This window comes from Chinchilla lanigera, unplaced genomic scaffold (genome assembly GCF_000276665.1).
Source record: "Chinchilla lanigera isolate Chin_1 unplaced genomic scaffold, ChiLan1.0 scaffold00066, whole genome shotgun sequence".
Classification (NCBI taxonomy): Eukaryota; Metazoa; Chordata; class Mammalia; order Rodentia; family Chinchillidae; genus Chinchilla; species Chinchilla lanigera.
In genome coordinates, this window is record NW_004955467.1 from 915,762 (window position 1) to 931,131 (window position 15,370).

Here is a 15,370-nt window from a genome sequence, read left to right on the forward strand (position 1 = left end):
ATACTTCATCCCAAGTCCCAGAGAGACTTCATTCAACATCTTTATTATAATTAGAATGTGTTTTAATTATTTGGTATGTGTGGACGGGGGTGTGGGGTGCATACTGGAGACTAAACCCAGAGCCTTGGCACTGAACTACATCACTAGTCCTTTTTTATTTTTTGAGACAGCATCTTGCTGAGTCACCAAGTCTGGGCTCAAACTTGTGTTCCTCTTGCCTCAGCCTTCCAGGAATGCACTACCATGCCTGCCTAACAGTTGGCACTGTTTTTAAAGTTTTTATTCATCTATAATCCAGAGGGCTTCTAAAACATTTGGATAATCTAAATGGAAAGGTTTAAAAATTCTTTCTCTTACTTCTATTTCAATATTTCCTTTAGTTTTATGTGTTTAGTCACCTCAACTCAGCAGTTCTCAAACTTTTTGGTTTCAAAGACTCAGAAAAAAATTTTTTGGTGGTACTGGGGTTTGAACCTAGTCTTGCACATGCTAGGGAAGTGCTCTACCACTGAGCTATGTGCCCAGCCCCAAACTAAGAAATTCTTAAAATACTCTTAGTTTATTAAAAGATACAATGCTTTCCAACCGGCTCTGCCTCTTGGGTTGACATGAGGTTAGCAGCTTTCCTCTGCCACACCTTTCTGCCATGATGTTTCTGCCTTGGAGCTGAACCTCTGAAACTGTCAGCCAAAATAAACTTCTCCTTTAAATTGTGTACATCAGAAAACTGAAGAATGCAAAAAAATAAAACTGAAGCAGATGTGGGATGGTATACACAGAAAAATAGCTTCTTGGGTGTGTGTGGGGGGTATATCCTGGAAACAAATTAGAGTTGCTGAGAAAAATACAGCGGGGGAAACTCCTTGGTGCCAGAGAAGCTGAAAATTTGCAAAAGCCTGTTGTTAGTCTTAAAAATGAAGGGGAAAATGAAATGACCCTCTCTCAGTATAAAGTGCAGTGAGGACACTATTAGAGATAAGGCTCTCGGGCATGGTGGCACACACCTGTAATCTTAGCACTCAGGAGGCTGAGGCAGGAGGATCATTCCAAGTTCCAGGCCAGCCTGGGCTACAAAGTGAGCTCAAGGCCAGCCTGAACTGCATAGTGAGACCTTGTCTCAAAAAAAAAAAAAAAAAAAAAAGTTCACTATTAATTAATGCAAAAGATATTTAATAATCTATGTAACTTAGTGAGAAAATGGCATTTTTAAATGTTTTTGCAAATCTTTAATGTCTGACTCACTAAGACAGCTGGATTCTATTTTGCATTGTATTTTTATGACAGGCTGTTTCAGACTAATAAAAATTGGATTTCACAGACAGGTAATTGGAAAAGGAATGAGTTAACTGTAACTTATTCAGATATTGTGGCTATTCTGTGGTTAATAACCCAAAACTAGACAAGTCATTGTTTCTTTTTTTAAATTTTGAGGCAGGGCCTTGTTAAGTTGCTCGGCCTGGCCTCAAACTTAGCATACTCAGCCTCCCAAGTAGCTGGGAGTACACTACTGTGCCTGACAAGTAGTTATTTCTCAAAGGCTAGTTAGATCTAAGCCATACCAATGGACTTTTCATACTGTATTATATCAAAATATATTAGTGGACCTCGCACTTTGAAATGAACATTTACCTATATACATCATTTTGTACATCATGCATTGGTCATTTATTTGGAAGATATTACTTCCTTTGGTTATGCAGATCTTCCAAATGTTGACACATTTTATTATACATTTTTAAAAAAATTACATTTGTTAACCACCTCAGCAGAAATACCTTTTAAGTCTTACAGAGCTATCAACCTCATAGTGAAGACCAGCTTTCCAATATAATAAATTTTGCCTGAAAGCTCAAATTTTATCCTTGTAATGTCAGTGTTTTCCTTGACACTAATAGGCTCAATTCATTAATTTTCAAGAAAATGTCTATAAAACAATCATGCTTCAGTATGCAGGAGTGCTTTATAAAAACTTCCTGCTTTGTCATATATTAAAAAAACATGTACTCTCACAAAACTAGTAATTGTTACTAGTGCAGCAAGGATATTCTTACGGGAAACTTGGTTTTTTTTTTGGCAAGTACACGGTGCTGAAAAATACAACAATGACTGGTTAGAATTTAGTGTCACAGTCCAGATTTCCACTAAGCTGTCAAGTTTCACTGAAAACTGCTGTTGCATAATTAATGCAAACATTTAGTGATTCTAAAAAAATCCACATTTTAGTAGTACTATAAAAATAGTTTTGGCCTCACAGACCTCCACAGAATCTCAAGGAAACTTGGGTATCTATCAATGATACTTTGTGAATTGCTGGACTAGCATAAAAGAAGGACATCTCAGCATCTTCCTACTGGTAGGAATCGACTGTATGCTTTTCAGCCCCCAAGGTATGGGAAGGCTTAGTTTACAGCCTGGGCAGGAGAGCCCAATGTTAGCTTTCAGCTGCTGTAACAAATACATGAGAAAATCATCTTTAGAGAAAAGATTTATTTTGGCTTGTGGTTTCAGAGATTTCAGTCCATGATCAGCTGGCTCCTTTACTTAGGCCTTAAGGTAAGGCAGAAACATCACAGCAGAAGAGGGTATGACAGAGGAAAACTGCTCATCTCATGGAAGCCAGAAAGCAGAGAGTATGAGAGAAGGACCAAGAGAAAGCGGCTAAGGACAAGATACACCCTTCCAAAGGTACACACCCCCAGCAACCTTTCTTCCAATGGGACCCTACTTCTTAATAGTTCATTCAGCTAAGAATTTGTCAATGGATTAGTCCATTGATGAGGTTAGCACCCTCATGATCCAATCACCTCTTTAGGCACCACCCCTGAACACTGCTGCACAGGAGATTAAACCCTCAATACATGAGTCTTTGAGGGACGCTTCATATTTAAACCCGAAACAGCCCCCAAATCAACTCTTGATATTCTATGTTGCAAGGAATAGGCAAACTCAGCCAGACTGAGCATCAGGGAAAGGGTCAAGATGAGAAGGCAGATGAGAAGGGATGACTAGGATTTCTTCAGGCAGTGTGTGGGGAGGACATTTCAAACTATAATGCTTAAGCAAAGGCAGCAGCTCTGAGAACAAGAGAGCTGGAGACATGCAGTTTACCAGTGAGGAGACCAAGTCTAAAGATCTCAAATGCTCAAAAAGAATTTGGACTTAATTCATCAGATAACAAGGAGTTCATCATGTATACAGGTAAGCAAATCCCTATTTCCTAACGAAAAACATTTTTTCTGAACAAGGCATGGTGCCATGTACCTATAGTCCTTGCGTTTGGGAAACTGAGGCAGGAAGACTGCTTGAGCCCAGAAATTCAAGACCAGTCTGGGGAACATAGCCAGACCACGTTTCAGAAGGAAAAAAAATGTGTATTTTTGCTTTTAAATTAAGGTATGAATCTGAGTATTTAAACTTTTGAGAATGTTGATCAAATAGTCAGATATCTATTTATAATATCTAATTTATTTAGTCACACATGCTTATTTAAAATAACAGTATATACAATACATTAATACAAAATATTGCTTTTTTTCCCATTTGCACATTTCAAGAAACAATTTTATTCAAATTCTCCACAAGCATCTTGTGTATCAATATCTTCATGGTATCTCCAGCCAGACTTTCTTAAGTGTATCTCCTTCATCTACATCTAGTTGAGAGGCAGCACTTTTTGGCAATGCATTTGGGATCAAATGCAGAGCCTTACACATGCTAGGCAAGCACTATACCACTAAACTATACCCACAACCTGAAATGCAGCACTTTGAAAATACACAGTCGACATTCTCACTGGGAAGCTTGATCCCAACTGTCACATTAGGACCATCTTCCTTCAGCCCCAGTTCATCATGTAGGTATGTTTCTAATCCTTACAACCAAACTGTGTGTTTATTGCTTCTGAAATTGCTCTTTGAAAGGCTAGTTTACAAAACCTTACTCTTGAAGTATGAGGGAATATCTTGCTAGAATAATGACTATGTTTCTTCCTTCACCTTCTCTTAACTCATTCCAACAGAAGAAACTATAACCATTAAAAAATCTGCCTTGTTAGAGGATGGTAAATTAAAATGTGTGAGGAGCAGCCAGAGGCAGAACAGTTGCAAGAAATAACAATCAACCAGTTATGGGGGTGACTGAGGAGTAAAATAGCAAGAGAACAAAGTTGGAGGCTACGTTTTGGGCAGATCATCATGGACAGACAGCAATGTTTCCTGGGGTGGGAATGGAGTGAAGAAAGCTCACGGGAAGGGACAGCCTCCCTAGGAAACAAGGTTTGAATGAGAATGTGGACAAAGATCCTACCCAGGAGCTTGTGAACAATGCTGACATGCAGTCCTTGTCTAGTTGGGGGGTTAGAGACTCCTATGTGTGTCAGGCCTGGAAAGAAATGGTATTCTGAGGAAAAAAGAAATGTGCAGAACGAGCATGTCCTGGAAGACAGAGATGGCCAGAAATGGGGAGGGGGAAATCTCCCTGAATTACCCCCAACAGGTTTCCTTCTTTCACACTACTCATCACAGTGAATTGTCGTTATACTTTCAAGACTTCAAAGTAGGCAGTGTGTCTGCCCTGGACATTACTGTATTCCCTAGCTGCTAGGACAGGTATGTAACAAGCCTGGGCAAACAGGTGCAGGAGGAAGGACCCCAGAACAAGATGAAGGAAAAGAAAAGGAGACTGCATTAACAGCATCCTATGGGAGGGACCTGGAAAGGTGAACAGCGAAGGAGAAAGAGGTCAAGAAAGGCCTGGTCAGAATCTCAGAGAGCAAACGGCATTACGGAGCTGGGAGAAAAAACAGAAGGAAATAGACCGGACAGGATTTATGCAAAAGGTTCCATGGAGACCTTAGGTGTCATCCCAGAAGCCTCAGCCCAGGAAAAATGTCACGCGCCCTGTCTCCAGCAAAGGCTGGGAAAATAACAAGTAATGATGACTATAGCATCAACATCATCTTCTGGGAATTCATTAAAAGTGTAAATTCTGATGCCACCCCAGATTTACTAAATCAGGAGCTCTGATTTATTAAGTCTTTCAAGAGATCCAAATGTGTATGAAATTTAAAGGACTACTGGTTTAAAGTAACAGATGCAATGTTTTCCATTTTAAAGCCACAACTCCCTAATTTTTTCTTAAGCCTCTGACATCTGCTGTACTAGTCTGTGGTAAATACTGACGAGTGGCAAAATGAAAAAAGGAGGTGCAAACAACTATTTGCAGTCTGACAAAATAGGGAGTAAGTGGTAGCCATGCTGCTTGGGTTTGATCCTTAGCTATGAGATCCTAGAGAAATTTCTTTACCTGGTAAACCTCAGCATCCTCATTTATAAGAAAGGAAAAAACAAGCACTTAACCTTGTAAGATTGTTATAAGGACCAGATGAGACAGTACCTAGCACATGGTAAATACTCAATTATGCTGGTTATTATTATCATCATTAAAGTAGAACTCACAAGAAGCCCATCACTTCATGGAATTAGCTTAAAACCTAGCTATTTTTCTAGGGCCATGATTTTATATCGCATGCACAAAATAACCTTATATTAGCTCTCTTGCTCTAAAATTAACATGCACCATAGCTCTGAGGAGGCCTAAGACTGATTTTGTGGTTTTTTCTATGACTTGTCTTATTCAGAGAGAGACTAGCCTTGATGGTCTGACACCAAGATATTGACACCTTGATCAACACCTAAGTGTCAAAACCTCTAGTTTTATACCAAGTAAATGCAGCAACACATCAACTGGTCCTCGTGGCAGATTGAGGCTGGGAGGGCGAAGGAGGGTAACACCTCTTCAGTTCCTCTGTCCCATCCTCTCCAACCTACAGTTCCCCTTCTTAGCTCAGCAGGAGTGATAGGGAATAGCGGTGAGAGGGTTATATCATGGGCTTGAAAGGCCATCCTGAATCAAAAATACCAGAACATATTTTATTATTACTTTATTTTTTAGTGCTATTCAACTCAGAGCCTAAGGGCACATCCTAAACATGTGCCCTCCCACAGAGTGCATTTCCAGCCCACCACATATTTTATTTTATTTTTTTCCACCACATATTTTAGATAAAATTTCTCATTTCCAACTTCTCAGCAGCTCTAAGAGGCCTGGAAGTCTTACTTCTTCCTGTAAGTATACTATAAACAGTACTTGACACAGGTGAACATTTATCAAACCAACAGTTCTGTAATTAAAGGAATAATGACTACTCCCTGGTAAGAGAAAAAAAGTAAAATCTGGGTGGGCCTATTAGGGCATTGGTGAAGTTCTGAGCTTCAACCCACCACTTGGAGCTATGCTTAGTCTGAAAGGCCAAGTCCTGGCCAGGTATTTCTTTCAGTTAGAGCCTGCTGTACGACATGTGGGGTTCCTACTATGATACAGGCAGAGAACAGCTTAGGGTCATTTAGGGCTGAGCCTAAGGGCACATTTAAGACAGAGGACTTAGAAACCCAAAGCTGGGGGAAATGTCACAATTGGCAAAATCTTTATCTCTCTCAATTACTCCTTGCCAAATCCCAGTTCCTTTCTAGGTTCTCTGCCCACCTACCATAGATAGACTGGGCCAACAGGACCCACCCATTCCAGCCTGGGTTCATACCCTGCACTCAAGGGACACCTAAGGGCCCAGTCCCACAGATGCCTCAATGGTGCCAGGGGGTTGTGGATGTACCACCCCCCTTAAGCAAGAGGCTCACTGATTCCAGGTAGTTGTGTGGCATTCTGACTGCACCAGAGGCAGGCAGTTCGAAAGCAACAAACTGAAGAAATATTTGTTTACATAAAATCACCCCGGTAAGAGTATTTGCTTTTCTCTGTGCCAGGTAAGCAAACAGCAGAAACCCTCCCTGAATATGAATGTTCTCAGGGTCTCTGCTCACACCAGTCCCCTCCAATGCCCTTCCCGGGCATTTCCACCTGTCCAGAATCCACAGTGTCCTTTCCCCTACTCTGAGACATTCCAGTCTTGCTCAAGTAGAGAGAGGCTTCTTCAATGCCCACCTGAAAGCGACTCAAAGGATAACTGTTAGTGTGAGTACCCTGCAATCCCACTGCCAAGTCTGTAATCTTGAAGAATTTAATGAGGTTTACTCCGTATTTTGTGACTTCAGCCAAAGGCTAGAGATCTGGCTTAGTATATAGAAGTGGTCAGCATTTACAGATTTTATAATAGTTATGCCCTCCTCCCATTTTAAACTTTGGTTACTCAATAACTGAAACTCTATTTCTGGGATTATTATACGGCTAAGAGAGTGGGAATCATGCTTATCCTTCAGTAGGATGGAGGAAGCATGAAAAGGACCTGAGTAATTAAAGGGTCTTCTCTCCCTTCTCCTATCCCATATTGGAAATTGACCCAAGAAACCCTGAGCTACATCCCCAGCCCTTTTTGTATTTTTCAATTTTGAGACAGAGTCTTAAAAAGTTCCCTAGGCTGACCCTGAACTGTCCCCCAACTTCAGTCTCCTGAATACCTCAGGGGTGTGTCTTTTACTTCCATTAGGGTACGATTCCCTTTTGAGGGAACACACAAAATAACCAAGAGGGTTTACCAGTGAAAATTTCTTCTCTACAATTCAGCAGTACTTTGCACATGTATTGAGCACATATAATCATTAGGAATTATAGTAGTATGGCAGCTCATTAGTCAAGGTCTTTTGGGTTGCATGTAATAAAAATTAACTTCAGGCTGATTTTTAAAAATCAAGATTCATTCTATGAATACCTAAAGAATGAGCACAAGCTAAGGCAAACGTGCAGAACTGGACCCAGAGACCTGAGTGATGAGTGCAGGCCAGGGCAAAGATGCAGGATTAGATGCCAAGACCATGGGAGTCCTCAGGGTTACCACAGCAGCTGCTCGCTCATGCTTGTCCACAGTGTCAGCTCCTGCCTCTATGGGTGCCCTATCCAGGTCATCAACCTAGACCATGACTGGCAGCTTTCAGCCACATGCAAAATTCTTAAGATAAAGAACTGCCTCAAGGGCTGGGGATTTAGCTCAGCGGCAAAGCGCCTGCCTGGCAAGCGCAAGGTCGTGAGTTTGGTTCCCGGTACCGGAGAAAAAACAAACAAACAAAAAAAAGAACTGCCTCAAGCCTTTTCACACCAGTACTCTGCTCCAATCAACTGCAAGGTAGGGGAGATGGCAAGAGAGAAAAGGTCGCTGTACATAAATATGGCCCTCACTCTGTAGGAGTGTGTGAGGTGAATAAATTTTGAGTCAGGCAGGTTTCCAAACTGTCTTAGAGAAATCAGGTACTTAGCTCTCGGTACTTATATAAAATAACAGTGAAGTTTTTTAATTTCCTCAATTCAGAATGACATTCCCCTCCAAATTTCTATTGAACTAGTCAAAGCTCTAGTATTATAAATGACTTAAATTTCACAAAGCTCTGCTGAATACCGAAACCCAAATAGAAAAAGTTATAAAAATTTGCTCCCTGTTTTATTGTTCATAACTGGATTTGATTGACATTTGCTTTATACTCATCAAATCTTACAGGAGTGAAGACACACCGAGTTACAAAAGGTAGCACTTTCTCACTAATATTTTACTTTTTAAACAGTTTAGATTGATGTCAATGGCATAAGAATGGAGAGTGTTCAAATAATGCCTTGACCTTATAAAAAACTCGCAAGAGGATTACATTTTGTGGGTACACTGCATGGCACCTGGAACACAAGTGAGTGCTAGATGTTAGATGGATCCAATTCCAATTTTCAAATGAACACAAGGATCTAATTTAGATCATATATTAAATCTAACTAATAATTTCAGGCTACTCTGCTTTTATCTCTCATAGCAAGTTACAGCAGATCAGGTCTCAAACCTGCTATTTTTCTCTTTGTAAGATTACAACTATTGGTCTCTGTAACTCAGAATCACAAAATGTATACTAAGAAATGACTAGAAATTATTTCTATGGAAACCACTAGTTTTTAGCCTAGAGTCTTACAGAAATTGTTATTTCAAAACATGCAGAGGCAGGAAGAATCACTAAAACCACATTTTATTCTATGACCTCTATATTGCTTTTCTCCTGTTTAAAGTTTGAAGCAATGTGAAATGGATGGAAATATTTTGTTAAAAGAACAAAAAAGAACAAAATGAGTTAATCATACACACTACATATATACGCACATATGCATATATATGTACAAATATATTTTAAACCTCAGTTCTATGTCTACGCTGTTAACACAAGACTAAGTCCAATAGTGGCTCATGTTCCGGGTATGGATATAGTAGGAAGGATCAATATATAAAGAGCCATCAATGCCCTGAAAGCAGAAAGTTGACACAATTTTAAATATAATTTATATATATATATATTTAAAATCAAACACAATTAAATAGAATATGGTTTAAGTACATGAATACTTCAGCTTTAGAAGAATAACAGAAGTGGTACACAGTACCAAAAACTTATACACAGCCTTTTTGCTTCTCTTCAAACAGTGTGCCTCTACACAACTGGATTGCAATGGAATAAATTCTCTATTCATTCAAGATTTTCTCAAGGACAGAGGTGATTAATAATTATATATATATATATATATATATATATATTTTTTTTTTTTTTTTTTCAAAGTCTGAGCAAAAGCAGTAACCCCTAATAGGACTTTCTTTCTCCTCAGTCACATGCATCAAGGAAGGACTGGAGCAGCACGGCCAGTGGAGTGTGCTCACCAAGCTGGTGGCCCTGTGGATGGCTGTGCAGACCCAACATACAACTGACTGAGCAGAAGTGCAGCAAGCAAGTCTCTTACTGTCCTGAAGACAGAAAGAAAAAAAAGCCAGCCACCAACTGCACACCACCCACTCACACCAAAGAACAGAGAAGGCAGGCAAACAAAGTTTGAGTCTTCTCCCCATCTTATTGAGTGAAAAAAAAAATCTCAGAATAACCATTTTGTTCATGGTACTACAAGTAAAAAACTGGAGTGGTCTTTACATTTTCATTCTTCCCACATGTATTCTAAAGGGGAAGTTTAGTAACTGGAGCACAGAATTCCAGAAAAACAAATCTTAGTGTTCAACGTAAACTAGATTCACTCTTTTGTTAGCAGGGGAGAGACTGGTTTTATGGATAGTGATTCTCAGGAGCAAGTAAAATGTGAAAATTGTATGCTGCCACCAAAAGGGCCATGTCACTGAGGACTGACCACTGACTTGTTGGCTTCCTTCTAACTAATGCTTCTGTGAAGGAAAACTACATAAGGAACCCTCACCCTGTTCTATAAGCTTCTAGCCCCACACTGTTACTTGCAGCTGCCTGGCTCTTAATGGGGCTACTCACATGTTAGTTTTAGGAGAATAAAGCAAAGCACCTCTGCCACATGCTGTATGATGCTGCTAGGGATGGATTCCCACTACAAAAATGTGTATCAAATATCAACTCCACATTTATCTGCCTCACACGGGATGTGGTCCCTATCTATCCAGTGGACTAACTCTCTCACAAATGAGTTATTGCCATTGGAAAACTAATAATTTTCTAGTAATGTAAACAATACCATTTTGTTTCTTTGTGACTCACTGTGTGAACATCATGTGCATCATTTATGTCTACATGTTACTCTGCATTATGGTCTAGGACTGTCTCCCATTCTTTCTTGGGAACAGTGATGCATCAGTGAAAGAAATACAGTGCTCTGTTTTCGCTGGCTGTGTTGAAGAATCCAACCAAAGGGCAAAGTTCTCTTATTTCTCAAAAGAAGACTTCCTTTTTCTCAGCACTTGAATCATAGCTGGAAAAAAAAAAAGAAAGATAAAGACAAAGAGAAAGGCAAGATACACTGCTATAACAAGTGACATATTATCGCCACAGATTAAGAAAGGTAATCGACACTTACTCAGTGCTTACTATATGCCAAAGCTTTTGATAGTCAGAAGCTGACTGCGATCTTAGGAGTAAAATATTGTACTTATCCTCATTTACATATGAGTGAACAGAAGCTTAAAAAGGATAAGTACTTGCTTTTTATCTCTCTTTTGGTAATACATATTAGAATGAAAAATATTCCTACTTTCTGAAAAGAATAATTCTTCTAAAAATTAACCAACCCAATGGCACATTCATAAGAGAGGGTAAGGATACACAGACATCCATGAAAACACTGCTTGTGACAGGAAAAAAACTCGAACATCCTAAATGATCATCCAAAGGGATTAAGTAAATAATTACAAAACCATAACATGGGATACTCCAGTTTTTACAAAGGAAAAAAGAACTTGAATCAGTTAGGCTCCCCACACTAAGCTCATGAAGCTAAGTCCCTCCCTTTATTCCAACTGGGGGAAAACAAACATTGCAGAAGACAGACTGCTATTTGTGAGCTGGGACATGTTCATGAAACAAGTCCGTAAGGATATGAGCTAGTTTCCACTGAATGTCTAAGTATATTCTGCAGGCAAGTGTAAGTGAAGGTTTAAGGCAGAGATATACCAACACGAGCTAAATAGACCAAGTGATCCTGAGTGGGCCTACGACTGCTCATTCATAAAGTCATGGAATAAAAATTAGAATGAGAATCATTCCAGGTTTCCTCATCCAATTTCTCTGATCTACTGATGAGGAAACTAGGGACCTGAGAAAGAAAGTCACTCACAAAAGGTCACAGATATTACCTACAAATGGACTCAAGGGTTGGGGGTGTAGTTGAGGCCCAGTGGTAAAACACTTACTTAGCTAGCACTGACAAAGCCATGGTTCAATCTCTAGCACTAAAAGATAGACAGATAGACAGACAGACACATAAATAAATAATAAAAACAGACTCAGATAGTTTTATTAGTGTTTTTTGGTATCAATATACCACTGACCCTTGAGGGACAGACAAGATAGATGCCCGAACAAGCCGACAGGCCTAGCATGCTTAAAAGCCAAAATATAACAATGTATCTGTATATCCTAAAAATAAAGGCACACGGTAATAAAATCTGAACATACAACTCAAAATGAAAAGTCTGAATTGTAAACATCTGCTTTTCTTTTTCTTTTTTTTTTTAGAGAGTAGGCAGAATTTATTGAGAGACAGAAGGGGGTCCAGAAAGTGGGTTGCCCATGAGCAAAACCATGAGGTGAGGCAGGTTTAAGGCAGAACAGAATTATAATCAATCAATAAGATAACAAGTATAATCACGGCTGGAGACAGAGCTCAGTGGCACAAGCACCTGCCTGGCAAGCGCAAGGTCCTGAGTTCAATTCCCAGTACCAAAAAAAAAAAAAAAAAAAAAAAAAACCAAAGTAAGTATAGTGGCTCAGGTAATACTGATCCAATGGCAAATCACAGGATGAGTATGTGGTAGGACAAAACTATGGTCAACCAGTAAGTATACAACAAGTATAGTTGCTTGGGTAGTATTAAGTGGGGATCAAATGGGGAAACAAATCACACAGCAAGCACACATGGGACAGACAAGGTCTTTCCTGGAAGGAAGCGGTCCTCCACCCCAAGGTGCTTGATGCCTACTTAGAATATTCACTACTGTTCATCCCTAGGGCAAGTATATAGGTGAATAGTTCCTCTTTTTCTTAAAGTCTGGCCTTCAGTGAATGTGCCTGCACTCACCACTGTTTTCTGCACTGACCTTCTGTGGGCTCAACTTTATCTGATTGCCTATAATATTTCTACCTAACTTAGCTATCTGTAATATACCCCCCCACCTCTGAAAAGTACCCCTATCTGCCATGAGGCGGCAAGATAAACATCTGCTTTTGAAAAACAGTTTCTAAAGAATATTTTCTTCTGTCAAACATTTGAGTATCAATGTGATAATGAAGAATCACAAAAATAACTACCCTTGCACCTCTTTACACACCTTTAGCTTGCTCTCTTTACTATTTTAGGTTTGATGGATCCAGAAGATAAATATAGACAAAAATTATCACCTTCATACAGAAAAGAGAAAATAAAGTATGCAAAAATGAACAAAGCTTTGGTATAAATTAGCTCAGTGAAGTTAACCAAATCAAGCTCTGGTAATGACAGTTCTCAGAGAAAAAACATTGACTAGACAGTTAGCAGGGAAAGAAACTAAGCTAGACTTAGACCAGATTCAAGCTCTCCAAACTGCTGCAGGTTATATGGACATAATAGTACGCAATTTCTTGGAGTAGTGTGTGCACACGCACCCATGCACAGTTGAGTGGTAGAATACTCACCTGGCATGCTTAAGACCCTGGGTTTGAATGCCCAGCACCATGACAAACAAAAACAAAAAATTACTTACATATTCTTCTATGAGTCTTAATTTTTACTTAATATAAATGAGTAGTTTACTGCCTTAACAAAGAATATAAGCAGAAATTCTATCACATTAAGTCTTCATGAATCAACTCAGAGGAAGTAAAACTTCAAAGAGGTGGAAATATTTGGATTGAAGACTTGGGGGATGGGACTAAGTGACTGTTAACATTCAAAACCCGCTTAGTATGGCTGTCACGGACAAGACTAGAACCAGTTGGAAAAGTTACAGGGAAACAGAATATTAGATTTCAGGAAGTCAGAATTTCCTAACAACAGCAGCCATCTAACTTCCAGGACAACATAATGGATTGATATACTATTCAATTCACTCCTTAAATGAGTACTTTTTCTTTTTTTAAATAAACTCATATGAGTGGGGTGGGGGAGAAGTGGCAACAAAATTTCAAAATCTAGAAACAAATGGATGAATAGTAGATAATTTTTTTTTTTTTTTTCTGGTACCGGGAATTGAACTCATGGCGTCGTGCTTGCCAGGCAAGCGCTGTGCCACTGAGCTAAATCCCCAGCCCTGAATAGTAGATAATTTAACAGACTTAAAAAGCTCCATCCTAAAACTAGAGACAGCTGAGAAGCAACCTGGTTTATAACCCAGAACCTCTCGTATCCTAAGGAATTGATGGCAGCAGGGCTTCTGGTAAATGGATCTGGTGGTAGGTACAAACATGAGGACTTGTTAAAAGCCATGTTTAGATGCAATTAAATCTTTTCTTTTGCGTGTTGAGACAGGGTCTCATTCTGTAATTTGGGCTGGTCTCACTATGTACCCCAGCCTAGCCTCAAACTCATGGTGATCCTGCTGCCTCAGCCTCTCAAGTGCTGGGATTACAGGTGTGCCCAGCAAGTAGCAGTTAAATCTATAGTGATTATTCTACAACTAAGGTGGTTGGCCTTGTCTAAAACCCAAAACCAGCAGAAAAGTCAGAGATCTATGGGTAAAATAAAGCAAAGTGTCTCTGGGCTAAGATGCACTAAGCATACCTGAAGTTAAGGATGTCATACTTAAAACAGGGGGCTCAAGGAGGGGGTTAATTACAGAGCTTCCTCTAGCTTTGTCCTACTTGGGGCTAATACAGAGCTTCCTGTAGCTTTGTCCTACTTGGGGCTAGAAAACCAGTAACCTGGCCTTTATCTTGTATTGTAGGCAGGAGATCAGTACAGTTTTCTCTGGAGAATGTCTAAGAACTGAAAGGGGGAAAAAAATTAAGACATCAGATTTCCCAAAGAAATATCTGGCCAGTCTGTGTCTAACTATATACAAAAGTGCCAAACTGTTTTTCACAATGGCTGTTATCATTTTTCATTTCCACCAGTAATCAAATTGCTCCACAGCTTAGCCAATACATAGATTGGCAGTCTTTTACATATTACCCATTCTTTAAGCTATGTTGGAGAATATCACTGTAATTTGCATTACAGTAATTAAACATCTTTGCATGTGAGTATCTGCGTAGTGTTTGCTCGTATTCTTTTGCACATGAAAATAAAATCAAATTGCCACTCTTAGGACTCCATGGACTCAAAGTATTCTGGATATAATTCTTTTATCACAAAAACATTTTGCATATACCTTCTCCCATTTGTGATGTGCCTTTTCATTTTCTTAGCAGTAAGTTCAATATATCTTTTTTTTAATGGCTGGCTTATGCTGGGTGTGATCTAAGAAATCTTTGCCATAATCATAAAGATTTTCTTCTATAAGTATTATAACCTGAGCATTAAAAATAAAGTCTATGCTGGGCATGGTGGCACATGCCCATAATCCCAGCACTCAGGAGGCTGAGGCAGGAAGATCGTTGCGAGTTCGACACCAGCCTGGGCTACAAAGTGAGCTCAAGGCCAGACTGAACTGCATAGCAAGACCCTGTCTCAAAAACACAAAAATAAAAATCAAGTCTATGACCAACTGCAAGTTCATTTTGTATATGCTATAAGCAACCAAGGTTTACTTCTTATCTATAAACATATAACCAGTTGCTCCAGCACCATTTTTAGAAAAAGATGGTCTTTCCTTCATTGAATTATCTTGGTATACATATTTAAAGAAATCAGTTGACTACAGATGTGGATCTACTCTGACACTCTATTTTTTCTCCAA

General features: G+C 39.3%; 1 protein-coding gene across 2 annotated transcripts in view; it reads right to left on the reverse strand.

Annotated features, from left to right (window-relative positions):
* Positions 1–3,445: 3,445 nt before the first annotated feature.
* Positions 3,446–15,370, reverse strand: part of Akap10 (A kinase (PRKA) anchor protein 10) — a 71,547-nt gene continuing 59,622 nt past the window's right edge. For both annotated transcript variants that reach the window (XM_013522190.1, XM_005399292.2), the window contains one exon: positions 3,446–10,752. In XM_013522190.1, the coding sequence (XP_013377644.1) occupies positions 10,747–10,752 (6 nt within the window). In that variant the 3' untranslated portion in view covers positions 3,446–10,746. The remainder of the gene's footprint in view (positions 10,753–15,370) is intronic.